This window comes from Haliotis asinina, chromosome 5, assembly GCF_037392515.1.
Source record: "Haliotis asinina isolate JCU_RB_2024 chromosome 5, JCU_Hal_asi_v2, whole genome shotgun sequence".
Lineage (NCBI taxonomy): Eukaryota > Metazoa > Mollusca > Gastropoda > Lepetellida > Haliotidae > Haliotis > Haliotis asinina.
Genome location: NC_090284.1, coordinates 4,996,347 through 5,011,081, shown reverse-complemented (window position 1 = coordinate 5,011,081; position 14,735 = coordinate 4,996,347). Strand labels below are relative to the sequence as shown.

General features: G+C 41.6%; 1 protein-coding gene across 2 annotated transcripts; it reads left to right on the top strand.

Moving 5' to 3' along the window:
• The first annotated feature begins 3,715 nt into the window (after positions 1-3,715).
• On the top strand, positions 3,716-14,503 carry LOC137283643 (uncharacterized). 2 transcript variants are annotated; one of them, XM_067815246.1, is made up of 11 exons: positions 3,716-4,062; positions 6,019-6,093; positions 6,448-6,501; positions 7,170-7,254; positions 7,513-7,682; positions 11,032-11,137; positions 11,852-12,022; positions 12,403-12,438; positions 12,922-13,033; positions 13,387-13,473; positions 13,872-14,503. In XM_067815246.1, the coding sequence occupies exons 1-11, from the start codon at positions 3,980-3,982 to the stop codon at positions 13,994-13,996; spliced, it is 1,104 nt and encodes a 367-aa protein (XP_067671347.1). In that variant the 5' UTR covers positions 3,716-3,979; the 3' UTR covers positions 13,997-14,503. The 2 variants fall into 2 exon arrangements, with proteins under 2 accessions (XP_067671347.1, XP_067671348.1); XM_067815247.1 differs by lacking the exon at positions 3,716-4,062 and adding an exon at positions 4,631-4,705.
• Positions 14,504-14,735: the final 232 nt, after the last annotated feature.

The window sequence follows — 14,735 nt, the reverse complement described above, 5'->3', positions numbered from 1 at the left end:
GGTGTCATTGTGTCCTGTACATACCTTACACACCCATCAGCTCATCACTGCTTAAGTGGAGTCATTCAAGAACAGACCATCCCAAGACCAGCCAATAGTTCAATAACAGTGTTTTCAGACATACAGTGATTAAAGTTTGGAAGCAGTAGTTTTCTTTTGACAGTTAAGCATACACCAGAACCATTTTGGAGAACCTCAAACTTTATATAAACTTTTTATGTTGCATGCACAAAATTTCACTATGTATGTTTCAAAGAGGTTTCAGGAGGTGGCTTATGCAGGGTAAAAGACACATCATTTTAGAATACGCTGGTGATATGAACTGATGTCTGACAGTCAGTATGGAAATGATGTTTGACAGTTCGAAGAACTATTTTCATATATAAACATCCATTGTCAGGAAATTTCTTGTTGATGCTATATATTTTATGCAAATACTTTGTAAAGATGAGCTTCCCGTTAATCTGTTGCCAAGCTAGCTGCACCTGTAGAAATTATGTCTCCAGTAATGGAGATCCAGGAGCCATATGGTAAGTTTCACATTTCAAATACTTTTACTGTATTTGAATACACAACACTTTTCATTCATTCCTGGATGTTGTTGGTTGAAATAGTTCAGCAGTGCTCTGGAGTCTTTCTCTATGTTGATGGCATCATATACCCTTCTCCACGACGAAGACTGGAATGGGGAAGATGGTCCGACAGATGCTTTATTCATACCTAGTTTTAAATAATTCTGTAATGAGTGTGGACAAAGTGGACTCAGCAATTTTCCAGTTATATGACGGAGGTCTAGAAATAACCGATTCTGGACCAGACAATCCAGTGAACAGTGAGCATCGATGTACGCAAGTGGGAAACGATGACGTGTCAGCGAGTCTGACCACCCGATTCCGACAGTCGCTTCGTATTACAAGCACGGTTTACTGAAGAATGAACCGAGACACAGCTAAATCTCCTGACCACGTGGCTATGCTCCTTTACGTATTGTATGAACAGTTTGGTGTCTCTAATCGAGGTTGGATACTTAATGCATGACACCTTAATTACATTGTGATGTGACGTTTTGGCATAGACTGTCAAAGAAAGAATTATACCGAGAAGTCGCATCATAATAAAATAAAGAAGTTGCTACCTATAAGTATCCTCCCTTTCCTGTAACTCATCAGCTTTTAAGAAAATAGAACAGTAAATAGAACAGCACTCCAGGGTGGGAATAACAATTCCTCAGCTGCAGGACGATGGTTACAGAAAGAAGCTGGATCGACACCAGGAAGGTCGTCTTGCAGTCTTGAAGGCACTGAATGGCATTTACACATAAGAGGCATATGGAGATCTTCTCTCAGATCTGGTTGTGTCCCTGTGTTGGAATAATTGTGTATATTTATGAAAAAATCCAGTATTTACATATATTTATGTTCTAAGTTACTATTTTCATATTTCTCAAATGGACGAAATGTGCATTATGAATTTTATCGTAACAAGGAAATATACCGAAATTGTTGAATTGTTGAAATAAAACAATCGAGATGAAGTAATAGCGTGTACATGTACTCTGTTAGGCTGAAGCATACTATCAGTTAGTCCCCTATTGTTTAAGGGATTATCGCACATCAGTGAATTTTTATCGAGAACATAAGCGTCCGGCAACAAAGGAACCCCCAGATCGGCATGTTAAATTTAGTAAGAATTCTTTTTTTCGACAGTTTTGCCTGTTTGGTCCATCATCACAATCTTAGTAGCTTGAACGTTTATTCCACTAGCAATCTTAAGCCAAGTTAGTCAGTTTTCTGAATAAAACTAGACCCTATGCTTTTTCAATACGAGATGAATAGATAGATACAAATTCATTGTCCTTCTGCTATTTTCATTGCGCTGTCACCTACCGTGGTTTTCCGAAAGTAAGCCCTCTCTTTTAGAAACTCATGGGGTTCCATTTAATCAAAAAGTGTGTCAAATGAGATCACTCTCTCCTTTCTACTATAAGAATAGTCCATGTTATTTCTTCCTATATTTGACATGACAAACATCTGTTTACGCTGTTGAGCGCTGTCGACTGCGATGATCCTTTGTGCGATGAATTGATTCGATTGAACTCCACACTTCTCAATTTTTAAATATTTAAAAGTTTCCATGTGTTATATAAGAGTTTGCATTCCGTGTCATTGCATGGTCATTTCAATATTCGTGAAAGGAATATTAAAAAGATTCACTTACTACTTTATGATTTTTTTATTCCACATGATCGTCACTTTCCGAATAAAAGACCGTGTTTCCGAATATAAGCCCGGGCTTATCAAAGTTCACTTGTCAAGAACCTGTACTGGCTAGCGACCAGTTATCGCCGTGTACCAATTATCGCCTACACCTGACTGTAGCGCTTGCGCAGACAGCTTTACTTGTACTCCCGTAGTATTTCACATATTGACACATCCCAAAAAAACGATAGTTTACAAGAGTTAAAATTACTGAGTATTTTACGTTGTAGACGTTACAAATATGAAACCTTCAGAAGACGAGACCCAAACACGTCGGGGGATGTCACGTGACCTTTAGTGTGTTGACATAAAATTTCATAAATGATGAGAGTTGAATAAAAATCATCCTGGCTGTGTTGTGAATCTATAATCTCTGACTTGAAAATTCAATCCACAAAAAGTGCAGATTTTAATGTGTCTGAACCTACCCTAACAGTCAATCACTTAACTTTGAACTGACCCAAATTTCCATTTTCGTGTTATGGACTCAACAGATACCATGCAGACGATACTGACAAATTATAACTGTCAATTTTCACCTTTATCTTTACGTTTTCCCCCGAGAAAACAAACATTGCCAAAATTGCAAACAACGACTCAAAATGTCAAGTTTGGTAAGTTCAACCCCGCGGTGACATCTCCATATTCCAGTCAGCTTATATCAGCATCCGTCAACATTCACAACGAAAGCGAGTTTTGTTCTTTTAAACTTCTTTTTTCAAAACAAATTCCAATTATAAAATTTCTTCAATATGTCAAGGTTTGAAAAACAATAGTTTTATTACCAAGTGTAGGTCAAATTAGGTGAAGAACGTAAAAGCTTCAGAAATGGCGATAATTGGTCTTGTTAGTTGCAGAGAAAACAATCTACACTACCGCGCTTCCTGTTGACCGCGTTTTGGAAAAACTCAATCGACAAAAGTAGACCAGCAGAAAACATCGGTGAATAGCTGCTCTATCATCAAGATAAATTTTATTTCATTCTGTTAAGAAGTAATGGAGCAAATCGTTAAAAAACGCATAAAAATTGCGATAACTGGTCGCTAGCCAGTATAGACGCACTGGGCTTGCTTTCGGAAAACCCCGTTTCATTTGTCAAGTCATTATGTGCTACTAGTGAGAAAACTTTGTATTTCCACATGTTAAACATGGCTAGGGGGTGATGATGATTGTTATGGAGTTAGTTGCATGTACAATGTGAACGAACCCTCAACCTATTTATGTTTAACACTATTTTCTCAGCTCCATGAACAGAGAAAGCCAGTTCTGGCTGTATTTTGCTTACACAGGCATTTTTGTTATTATTTTGGAGTCTCAGTTAATTCATTTCTAGAATGCCTAGCATGGGATTCGATCTCATATTATTGAAAACACCTGTGAAAGGACACAAAGGCGGCACTTATTTAGAGTGACTTCCCTTAGACTTCCATTTGTCGTATTCTGATGGCAAATTCAATATTTCATCCTCGGGTAAATGTGAATGGCCGGATAAACGTTCCGGTGAGTATGTAATTCGATGATTATACGAGGGTTATGATTCAACGATATCGCGGATAAAACATTTTTAACATAGCAATATCTTACACCTCTTGGCATGCAATGTATTTCTCACTTTGCCGACACCCAGATGAATGATTTTGTTCTGGAAACCACAAAATTAGGTAGGATAAAAGACTGTATACTCCATAGGGAACTTCGGAAGGTATTCACCGGTTCACAATATGGAGACGAAGCGTGGAATCGACGAAACAGAACAAGAAACTCCTTCTGAAGTCAAGAAGCTGAAGACAAATGCCACACTGAGGTGAATTTAATGTGATAGGATAGCCATGTGGTTGCATTTGCACAACTAACTGACGGTTAGTTTGACGCCAATAGAAATGCATCAGCCCGCGCGTCTCCGCTTAGAGCTTGCGATGTTTGTTTCAACCTTCGAAGACACTCCTTCTAAGCAGAAGTACATAGCTCAGTCTAACACTTGTGAGTTTTCTCAGATCAGTACAAGGTTTTGACGGCACTGTTGAGTGGTTTCCAGCAACGATTTCCTCCAGGTCATCTTCTAGAGGTATCTGAGAACTCGCAATTTTTTCACCACCGAAACGCGATCTGTGCCTGTGAGGGAACTGTTGTGTTCTCATTGGCTAATTCCGACAGGCCCATAATTGCCGGTAGGTGTTGTCAAATGCCGACACAATCATGAATTTGATTAGTCACATCAGATTGGTTTACGGCTGTTGTTTTTGAATGAACAGCTAAGTGTGATGTTTTGTCCTAGCGACACTAATAAAATTATGTTTGCTATTTTATTCAATGTTCAGCAATCAGCTGGTATATGTTCTGTTAGTACCCCTCGTGAAGAAATGGGATAGGCCATAGGTATGTATTCGTGTATATATACGATGAGCACAACTGTATCTGCCTCACGCATTTCAGGCAGCTATGACGAGGTAAATGGTCATGTTTCTGTTCTGAAAACAGGACTTCATTATTTGGTCTTTAATGACCTCAATCCTCAAAGCAGAAAACTTAGTTGCTTGCTCAGTTTGCAGTTCTGGAAAAGTTTGAATGGGCCTCACAGGGCTATCTTGATCAAGTCAGATCAGCTGTCCCAGATATGAACTTATATATGAAGGACAGTGTCACACTTATAACCAATTGAAATAGAGTTCATTCCTACACACAAAGAATCCCAGAGACTTAATAATCAACATTGTCATGCTGTATTTATTTTTATTATCTAGTATTTACCTCCTTAAATACCACATTCCTGATATACCTGGGAGTCTGCCACACCTCGTCAGTGAGGGAACAAGTATTTCTCCACTTACAGGTAGCTTAACTCAACTTGACCACACTACAAGTTCATGTGGGGACCTCTTTCAGTTGGCCTTTTGATCAAATATGAAGTATTTGTTTGCATATGTACAGAAAGATTATAGTGTATTATTCCACTGTCCCTTTGTTGGCTAATTTGCAAATATTAGTTTGTTTAAAAAAAGGTGGATTTAGAGACTTCTTATTTTCTTGAATTCAGGGGCGATTTCATCACCATCAATCCATATATACCACTTTAATGGTCCTGTTATCAGTGGGTCACCTCTAAAGCCATGACTTACATGGATTCTGCAGCTGGAGATCAGAGGGTCTAGGTCGAGACCCTATAATATCTGTTATATGGTCTCTGCTCTATGTCAGTCCCTGAAGCTACCCTTCAGACAATAAGATACTTTTTGTCAATTTGTCAGCCCACGAGTGGTAGGTGCACACAGTTTCACAAGTCAAGCATTATCTGTCAGGAACTTGTCATGAACGTAGAACAATGTTAAGAGGTTGGGATGCCTGAGATAATGACTAGGCAAGTTTAGGATGGGGATCGCACACTGTGTCTATGAAATGTACCTAACCTCACAAGCAGACTAGAATAAATTGACACCGATGCAGTGAGATACTGTTTTTCAGATGTATTTACCAATATAGATGATGTAATGATTATAGACATTTTTTCATGGAGCTAAAATCTTCTTCTTTGAGTAGCTAATAGGAACTGGTACGGTGAACAGGAATTATTTTTGGGGGATGGACGACGTCTTTCATGCAATGGATGCAACATTTCAGTGTAGATGTTAACGCTGTTATTGCTCGATAATGGTGTCAGCATGTACACCAAAATGTTACATCCAAACTAAAACCATGTTGATTCTATTTTCGTAGGAGTCTTAAGGTTATTGTTTGTAATTGTAAAGTTACTCCATGTTTTCAGTGAAGGCATTCTCCTTGGCTACGGCAACCCCCTCCTTGATATCTCTGTCAACGCCACAGAGGAATTCCTGAAGAAGTAAGTATCTGTGTTTGTTTTTCCTAAATGTCCATCTCGTGACCTTCTCTCCCCACCCTGATACCCGGTGACCTTCATGTAACATTTAGTGACTGCCAAACACTTAAGGAAACACTATCATATGTAGCTTGTGCTTAATGAACCACACAGATACTGTCATTACTATTGTAATATTGTATTTATTGTTAATAGAGTCATATATTAGTGTTAGTTTTCTTTTGTTTTTTCTAGAGTGCTGAATCTTAGTTGTTTTCACTGCCAATATATCTGTATTGAATGTATGTCTGATAAATGGTACTACTTGAGTTGTAAGGAGCTGATGTGAATGTATTGCTAGGTGCTGTGTACTTTCAGATATGGCCTGGAAGCCAACAATGCCATCCTGGCTGAGGACAAACACAAACCCATGTGAGTATCTCTGTGTTACTTAGGTGATTAAAACTACACAGGGACCAACACAATCAGGTGTCCACAGGACCCCCAGTTACTGATTTCAGGCGTCCTTACATGACATACAAGGGCCAAGGACCAAGTTTTTCGAAGCACTCTTAGTGCTCAGATAGTTGTAAGTGCTATACATACACAGTTGTAAGTGCTATACATACATAGGTGTAAGTGCTATACATACCTAGTTGTAAGTGCTATACATACATAGTTGTAAGTGCTATACATTAACATTAACTTACGACTGTCTTAGCTCTAAAAGAGCTTTGAAAATCTAGGCCCTGGACCCTTGTGTTTCCTGTACTGTCATGAAATGATGTAGCAGACTGTACCATAAAATGAATGATTACTTTAATTACATGGACTTTGTTTCTTGCCACAAATTTCAAATTTATTATTATTGTGCACATGTATATTTGTCTGCTTCCATACTATACTTTGGTGGATTTTTGACTCGCATTTTTGCATTGCAGACAGGAATCGACAGATATTGGGGATACACATGATTAAAGTTCCATCCATATCTAAATCACCCCAAGTTTAGGAGAAGAGTATATGTGATGTTTAGTCACTATTTATCAACTGATGCATGATTAATTGTCACAGTAAATTCAATGGTATCTCCACAACAGATATGATGACATGTTGGCCACATTCAAAGATCAGGTAGACTTTGTCCCAGGTGGCGCCACTCTCAACGCCCTACGTGTCGCTCAGGTATGTGGAACCATATAACACTTAAGTGTAATTTAGTGAATACATCAGGTATTAGACTAAACTTCGTAACACCATTGTTCGCTTTGACCATGCCCTTCATTAGTGCTAGTAGGATGGGTGATGGCATTGTGTAGTGGTTAATGCGATCGAGGAGACTGGCAGACTTTCCCCAATTGGTGGAACATATGAAGCCCATTTCTGGTGTCTCTAGTGTATTCATATTACAAAGTAAAAGCCCTGCAATATTTGTGTTTACAGTGGCTGATTGGCAAACCTAACTCAGTCACATTTTTCGGCTGCGTCAGTAAAGACAAGTATGGTGACATCCTGCAGCAGAAGGCCCAAGAGGCAGGGGTCAATGTACGCTTCCAGTACACGGACAAGGAGCCCACAGGGACGTGTGCTGTTGTCTGTACTGGCAAGGACAGGTAGGATCAGGAGGATGGCTGTTGAGGGACGAGATGGTAGGGTGTGAGAAGTGACAGTTGGGTGAGGGGTGCAAGTGGGCTGAGGGACGAGATGGTTGGGTGAGGGGGTGTAACAGTTGGATGAGGGACAAGATGGTAGGGTGTGAGAAGTGAAAGTTGTTTGAGGGGTGTAACAGTTGAGTGAGGGACGAGATGGTAGGGTGTGAGAAGTGAAAGTTGGGTGAGGGATTGTAAGTTGTGTGAGGGGTGTAACAGTTGAGTTAGGGACGAGATGGTAGGGTGTGAGAAGTGAAAGTTGGGTGAGGGATTGTAAGAGGGCTGAGGGACGAGATGGTTGGGTGAGGGGTGTAACAGTTGAGTGAGGGACGAGATGGTAGGGTGAGAGCTGAGACAGTTTGGCGAGGAGTGTGACAGTGTGATAAGGGATGAGATGGTAGGGTAATGGGCGTAACAGTTGAGTGAGGGACGAGATGGTAGGGTGAGAGCTGTGACAGTTTGGCAAGGAGTGTGATAAGGGATGAGATGGTAGGGTGAGGGGTGTGACAGTGTGATGAGGGATGAGATGGTAGGGTGAGGGGTGTGACAGTGTGTTGAGGGATGAGATGGTAGGGTGAGGGGTGTGACAGTTTGGCGAGGAGTGTGACAGTGTGATAAGGGATGAGATGGTAGGGTAATGGGCGTTAACAGTTGAGTGAGGGACGAGATGGTAGGGTGAGAGCTGTGACAGTTTGGCGAGGAGTGTGATAAGGGATGAGATGGTAGGGTGAGGGGTGTGACAGTGTGATGAGGGATGAGATGGTAGGGTGAGGGGTGTGACAGTGTGTTGAGGGATGAGATGGCAGGGTGAGGGGTGTGACAGTGTGATGAGGGATGAGATGGTAGGGTGAGGGGTGTGACAGTGTGATGAGGGATGAGATGGTAGGGTGAGGGGTGTGACAGTGTGATGAGGGATGAGATGGTAGGGTGAGGGGTGTGACAGTGTGATGAGGGATGAGATGGTAGGGTGAGGGGTGTGACAGTGTGATGAGAGATGAGATGGTAGGGTGAGGGGTGTGACAGTGTGATGAGGGATGAGATGGTAGGGTGAGGGGTGTGACAGTGTGATGAGGGATGAGATGGTAGGGTGAGGGGTGTGACAGTGTGATGAGGGATGAGATGGTAGGGTGAGGGGTGTGACAGTGTGATGAGGGATGAGATGGTAGGGTGAGGGGTGTGACAGTGTGATGAGGGATGAGATGGTAGGGTGAGGGGTGTGACAGTGTGATGAGGGATGAGATGGTAGGGTGAGGGGTGTGACAGTGTGATGAGGGATGAGATGGTAGGGTGAGGGGCGTGACAGTGTGATGAGGGATGAGATGGTAGGGTGGGGGGCATGACAGTGTGATGAGGGATGAGATGGTAGGGTGGAGGGCATGACAGTGTGATGAGGGATGAGATGGTAGGGTGAGGGGTGTGACAGTGGGTTGAAGGATGAGATGATAGGTTGAGGGGTGTGACGGTTGGGTGAAGGGTGTGACAGTGGGTTTAAGGACGAGAAAGTAGGGTGAGGGGTGTGACAGTTGGGTGAAGGACAAGATGGTAGGGTGAGAGGCATGACAGTTGGGTGGGGGATGAGATGGTATGATGTGGGGTGTGATAGTGGGTTAAAGGATGAGATAGTATTGTGAAGGGTGTGACCGTTGGGTGAAGGATAAGATGGTAGGGTGGAGGGCACGAGAGTGTGATGAGGGATGAGATGGTAGGGTGGAGGGCATGACAGTGTGATGAGGGATCAGATGGTAGGGTGAGGGGTGTGACAGTGGGTTGAGGGGTGTGACAGTTAGGTGAAGGGTGTGACAGTGGGTTTAAGGACGAGGTGGCGGGTATGACAGCAGGGTGAGGGATGAGATAGTAGGGTATGGGGCGTGACAGTGTGTTGAAGGATGAGATGGTAGCTTGAGGGACGTGACAGTGGGTTGAGGGGTGTGACAATGGGTTGAGAGGTGAGATGATAGGGTGAGGGGTGTGACAGTTAGAAAAGGGGTGTGACAGTGGGTTGAGGGGTGAGATCATAGGGTGAGGGGTGTGACAGTTGGGAGAGGGGTGTGACAGTGGGTGGAAGGACGAGGTGGCGGAGTGAGTGACATGACAGCTGGGTGAGGGAAGAGATAGTAGGGAATGGGGTGTGACAGTGTGTTGAAGGATGAGATGGTAGCTTGAGGGGCATGACAGTTGGATGAGGGGTGTGACAGTGGGTTGGGGGATGAGATGGTAGCTTGAGGGGCGTGACAGTTGGATGAGGGATGTGACAGCAGTGTGAGGGGCATCATGGAGTGAAGGGCCTGATGATAGGGGAGGGATCATGATTGTTCGAGAAGGGGCATGGGTTAGGAAGTATAATCATGGGCTGATGGCTGGATGTGTGACATAATGGTCGGGTGAGGGGCATGATGTTGACATGATTGGTCTGTGTGTCGTGATTGTTAGATAAGGGGTGTCATGGTTGAGTGAGATTTTATATTAGTGGGGTGATGTCCAGAAGAACAACTGGGTAATGAGTGGAGTGGTGCGGTGTAGGGTATTAAGAAGTGGAGTGGTGCGGTGTAGGGTATTGAGAAGTGGAGTGGTGCGGTGTAGGGTATTGAGAAGTGGAGTGGTGCGGTGTAGGGTATTGAGAAGTGGAGTGGTGCGGTGTAGGGTATTGAGAAGTGGAGTGGTGCGGTGTAGGGTATTGAGAAGTGGAATGGTGTGTAGTAGGGTAGAACACTGGGTAATGAGTGGAGTGGTGCGGTGTAGGGTATTAAGAAGTGGAATGGTGTGTAGTAGGGTAGAACACTGGGTAATGAGTGGAGTGGTGCGGTGTAGGGTATTAAGAAGTGGAATGGTGTGTAGTAGGGTAGAACACTGGGTAATGAGTGGAGTGGTGCGGTGTAGGGTATTAAGAAGTGGAATGGTGTGTAGTAGGGTAGAACACTGGGTAATGAGTGGAGTGGTGCGGTGTAGGGTATTAAGAAGTGGAATGGTGTGTAGTAGGGTAGAACACTGGGTAATGGTTGGGTAGAGTATGATGTGTTATGAGAAAGGGTGAAAGGGCATGAAGAAACATAGTAGGGTAAGACAGACCAAGATAATGTAGATCAAATGTCATGGGCAGACACCACAGAGGGGTATGATGCTGACTGCAATAAGAGACATAATCAGGCAGACCAAGATTCAAACTCATAATTGTTGGTTTCAGACAGGCCCAAGGGATACAACTCTGTATTGCAAATTGTAGCACCTCGGACAACTGGGTCACCCGTGCTCCCAAGAATTCTGAGAAAATCTAATTTATTTTCTGTGTTAAAACTATGTAATATTTCCACTTCAGATCTCTGGTTGCTAATCTAGCTGCAGCAAACTGCTTCACAGAAGAACATCTGGATAAAGAAGAAAATATGTCGTTTGTGGAGAAAGCCCAGTTCTACTACTGTGCTGTGAGTATGACACCTGACTGACCAGCAGTAGTAATGATGATCTCTGTCAAGCACTTCATACAAGGAGGTGCTGGGTACTTGTCTCTCATTTAGTGCTTACATTCTGAAGTAGCCTGCTTCAACAAATTTTGAAAGAGTTGGTTATAAATGTTTTTTAATTCGCAAAATGAGTGTGACTGTAAAATCAGTTGGATGAGGACTTGCTTGTCACCAGGTTGACTGATGATGTATGCAGAGTTACCTCCCTTTATATTTCTGAGGACTGTTAAGGACTGTGTTACCATTATCCGAGTAACGTAGTAGATTGTTGTACAAATACCACAATGCAAGCTTGTTGATTCTATCTCCAACCTGGCAATGCCCCTGAAATCCTCTAAAATATTCTAATAGAGTATTGGGTAGCTCTAGAAGAATGACAGGTGCACTGAAATATTTAGAATTGTATTTGAAAACATCAGAAAGGGACATTATCTGTTGTCGGCAGTGTGTAGACAATTTCTGGAAATCAGTGGTGTTTTTTTCACCTGCTGTTAATCAGTGACTCTGTGAATATGAGTTTGCAAGGATGACTTACAATTTGACCTTTAAACAGTGTTTTTGTATTGTCTTCATTAAACTTCAGTCGTTGACTTTCCTTCACCATTGTATCAACAATACCACATACTAGTATTCACTGATGTGGCTGGTAGTTTGAAGTTTGTTATGTGTTTGCAGGGCTTCCCCTTGACCGTGTGTCCAAAGGCAATGTTACAGATTGCCCGACATTCCTTGGAGAAACAGAAGACATTCTGCATGAACCTGTCGGCACCATTCCTGTGCCAGTTCTTCAAGGAACCTATGTTGCAGCTTATGCCTTATGTGGACTATGTCTTTGGAAATGAAAATGTATGTTGATTCTGGCAGCTGACTGACATCGCCATCTCATGCTCCAGTTACTCTCCCAAAACCTATACAGGGAAACCTTGTTCTCCCCGGAACCTGTCTCACTGGTTTTAAAGCATGTTGCCAGTTTGCTTAAACTGATGATACCACTACGGATAAGATTCACTCAGTGATTCCAGGGAATCTGGCTGTTTGATAAATGATTACTACACCACAAAGTTGTGATATATGTAACTCTGTGTGGGGAAACTGTGTACACTAACCTATGAATGGTGATTCATGAATAACCGTATGACATCATAAATACCATAACACAAGGGCATTAACAGCCATGAAGTGTATCATTTTATGTTGAATTGCTAATTGCCTGTTTCACGTTTCAGGAAGTTGAAGAATTTGCCAAAGCAAACGAATTTGGTGTAAGTAGTCACTGGATTGTTTTGGTTTATGACACAGGTTATAATTCATCACTATTTGATATGTTGCTTAGTATCTATACATTTGTCCACTTGTCATTTGTAAACTTCACATTTTGGAAGAGCTGTTTATAGTTAGAAATTTTCATGTATGAAATTGTGAAAAATATTCTTGTAAAATACATACTGATAGAATGCGAAACCTATCTGAAATGTGCCCTGCAGTATTAAAATTCAGTTTGGGTAAGTGTTAGTTAATTCCTATATTTATATGAGGTGAAGTTCAGTACCAGCTATATTGGGTAGTATGAACAGAGTATCTCAAACATTGATAGATTGGGACAAAATGCTGTTTACTGAAACATTCTAATTCTGTGTGGCAGAAATTAATGTGAGAGTTATGAGTGATGCTCTACCCTACTATTGTTTTAGCAATATATAACAATCTATATATTAACTTTAGCAGCAGTTCCCTGTTGTTTTCAGACACAGGATCATAAGGAGATTGCCCTGAAAATAGCCAACCTACCAAAGGAGGGCAGTCGGCCCCGCACTGTCATCATCACTGAAGGGGAACTGCCTGCTATAGTAGCACAAAGTAAGTGAGGCAGGCAGCTACCTTGACAGCATCATTTTAGTAAACTTGAGCTGATTGGCTGTCTGCCCGTAGTGTTACGATGTTTCAGACAGATCAGGACTTGTTTGCACAAAATTTACAGTGTTTGGCATTTTGTTCATATATCATAGAATATATTTGTTGTAACATCCCAAATAACATCCTATAATTTTTGTTAATAGCAGATTATGTTTTTTTTCAAACTGCATTTGTTGAGAAGACTTCCTGTCAAAGGGAAGCAACTGCTTCAGTTCTGCACACAGTGACACTGTTTCTGTGACATGTATTTGTTATCATGGCTTGTGTTATAATTTGTACATGTCTCTTTATTGTAGATGGAACAATTACTGAGTTTAAAGCTACTGTTGTACCAACTGATAAAATAGTTGACACAAACGGTGCTGGAGATGCATTTGTTGGAGGTAAGCAGATTAGAGGACAATCTCAACTGTGACATACCAACCTTACATGTCTTGAAAGAATTCCCTCCGTTCCCCCATATTGTTTGTAACATTAGCGTGCCTGGGGCCCTTTTACTAAAAGGGGTGTTCTGATGTAATGTAATTAATTCTAGGGATTTTATGTTTTTTTTGTGAGTTTTGTAGTAATTTTTGTATGTTAGTGTTTGTTAATTATTTTAGTATATATCAATTTATTAATATTATTTAGGATGGGGGAATTGGAGGAAGTCTTACCTTGAAATCATTATTGAAATAATTGAAATACATTTACCAACGTTGTAGTTTGATTGAAAAGTGTCAGTGCCAGTGTGATGATTTTGTTGTTAAACTGTATTCAGGTGGTAACTGTGCTGTTTCAGGGTTCTTGTCCCAGCTTGTACAAGGGAAGTCTTTAGAAGAGTGTATGCGCTGCGCCCACTGGTCAGGACAGTTCATTATACAGCAGTCAGGGTGCACGTTCCCCAAGACACCCTCATATCAGTGAAACTATGTCATTCCACCATCAGTGTACAGATAATTACTTCTTGACGAATGCAATATTGGAAAACCAGAAGACCTGACTCCTAGAGGTGTCTGACCCAGGTTGCTGGCTGACATCTACTCATACCAGTAAGGGGTCAGGTCTGAGGGCCTTATTTAACTTTTCATCACTTAAGTATCATCAAATCATTAATTCTGATAAGTAATCCAGGTCTGTATCACTGACACGATGTACAGTTGTGCATTCAAACGTATTGTCTCATAACTTGGTATGTAGGTATCCAAGCTTCACTGAATTAGCTGGCACTGTGGCCACTTGGCTATTTGAGGATGTTCTTAGGTTTCACTGACTTCAGGAACTGAGATGCTCTCTCTCAAACACATGACTGATCTGATTTTACTGTGAAAAATAACATAAAACCACAATGAAATAATGCTTCAGGTAAAATATTTCCTTTTTGTAAACAATGACAACATACAATCAAATAAACAACTATGTAGTTTTGAACAACATCAGATTACAAGCTTAGATTATCTTAACTTAGGGCCCTGCAGCATTGCCACCAATGATGCAAGCTTTTTCATTCACAGCATATTTGAGAGAATTTGTGCATCAGATATGCAGGTTTTCTGTGTCAGGGCAAACACAAGATATGATAAAATTGTCTAACCCATCCGCCATGTGGTCAAGTAAGATTTTCCTGCAGAAGAGAAGTGACAACCCTGATCAGAGCACTCTCTAT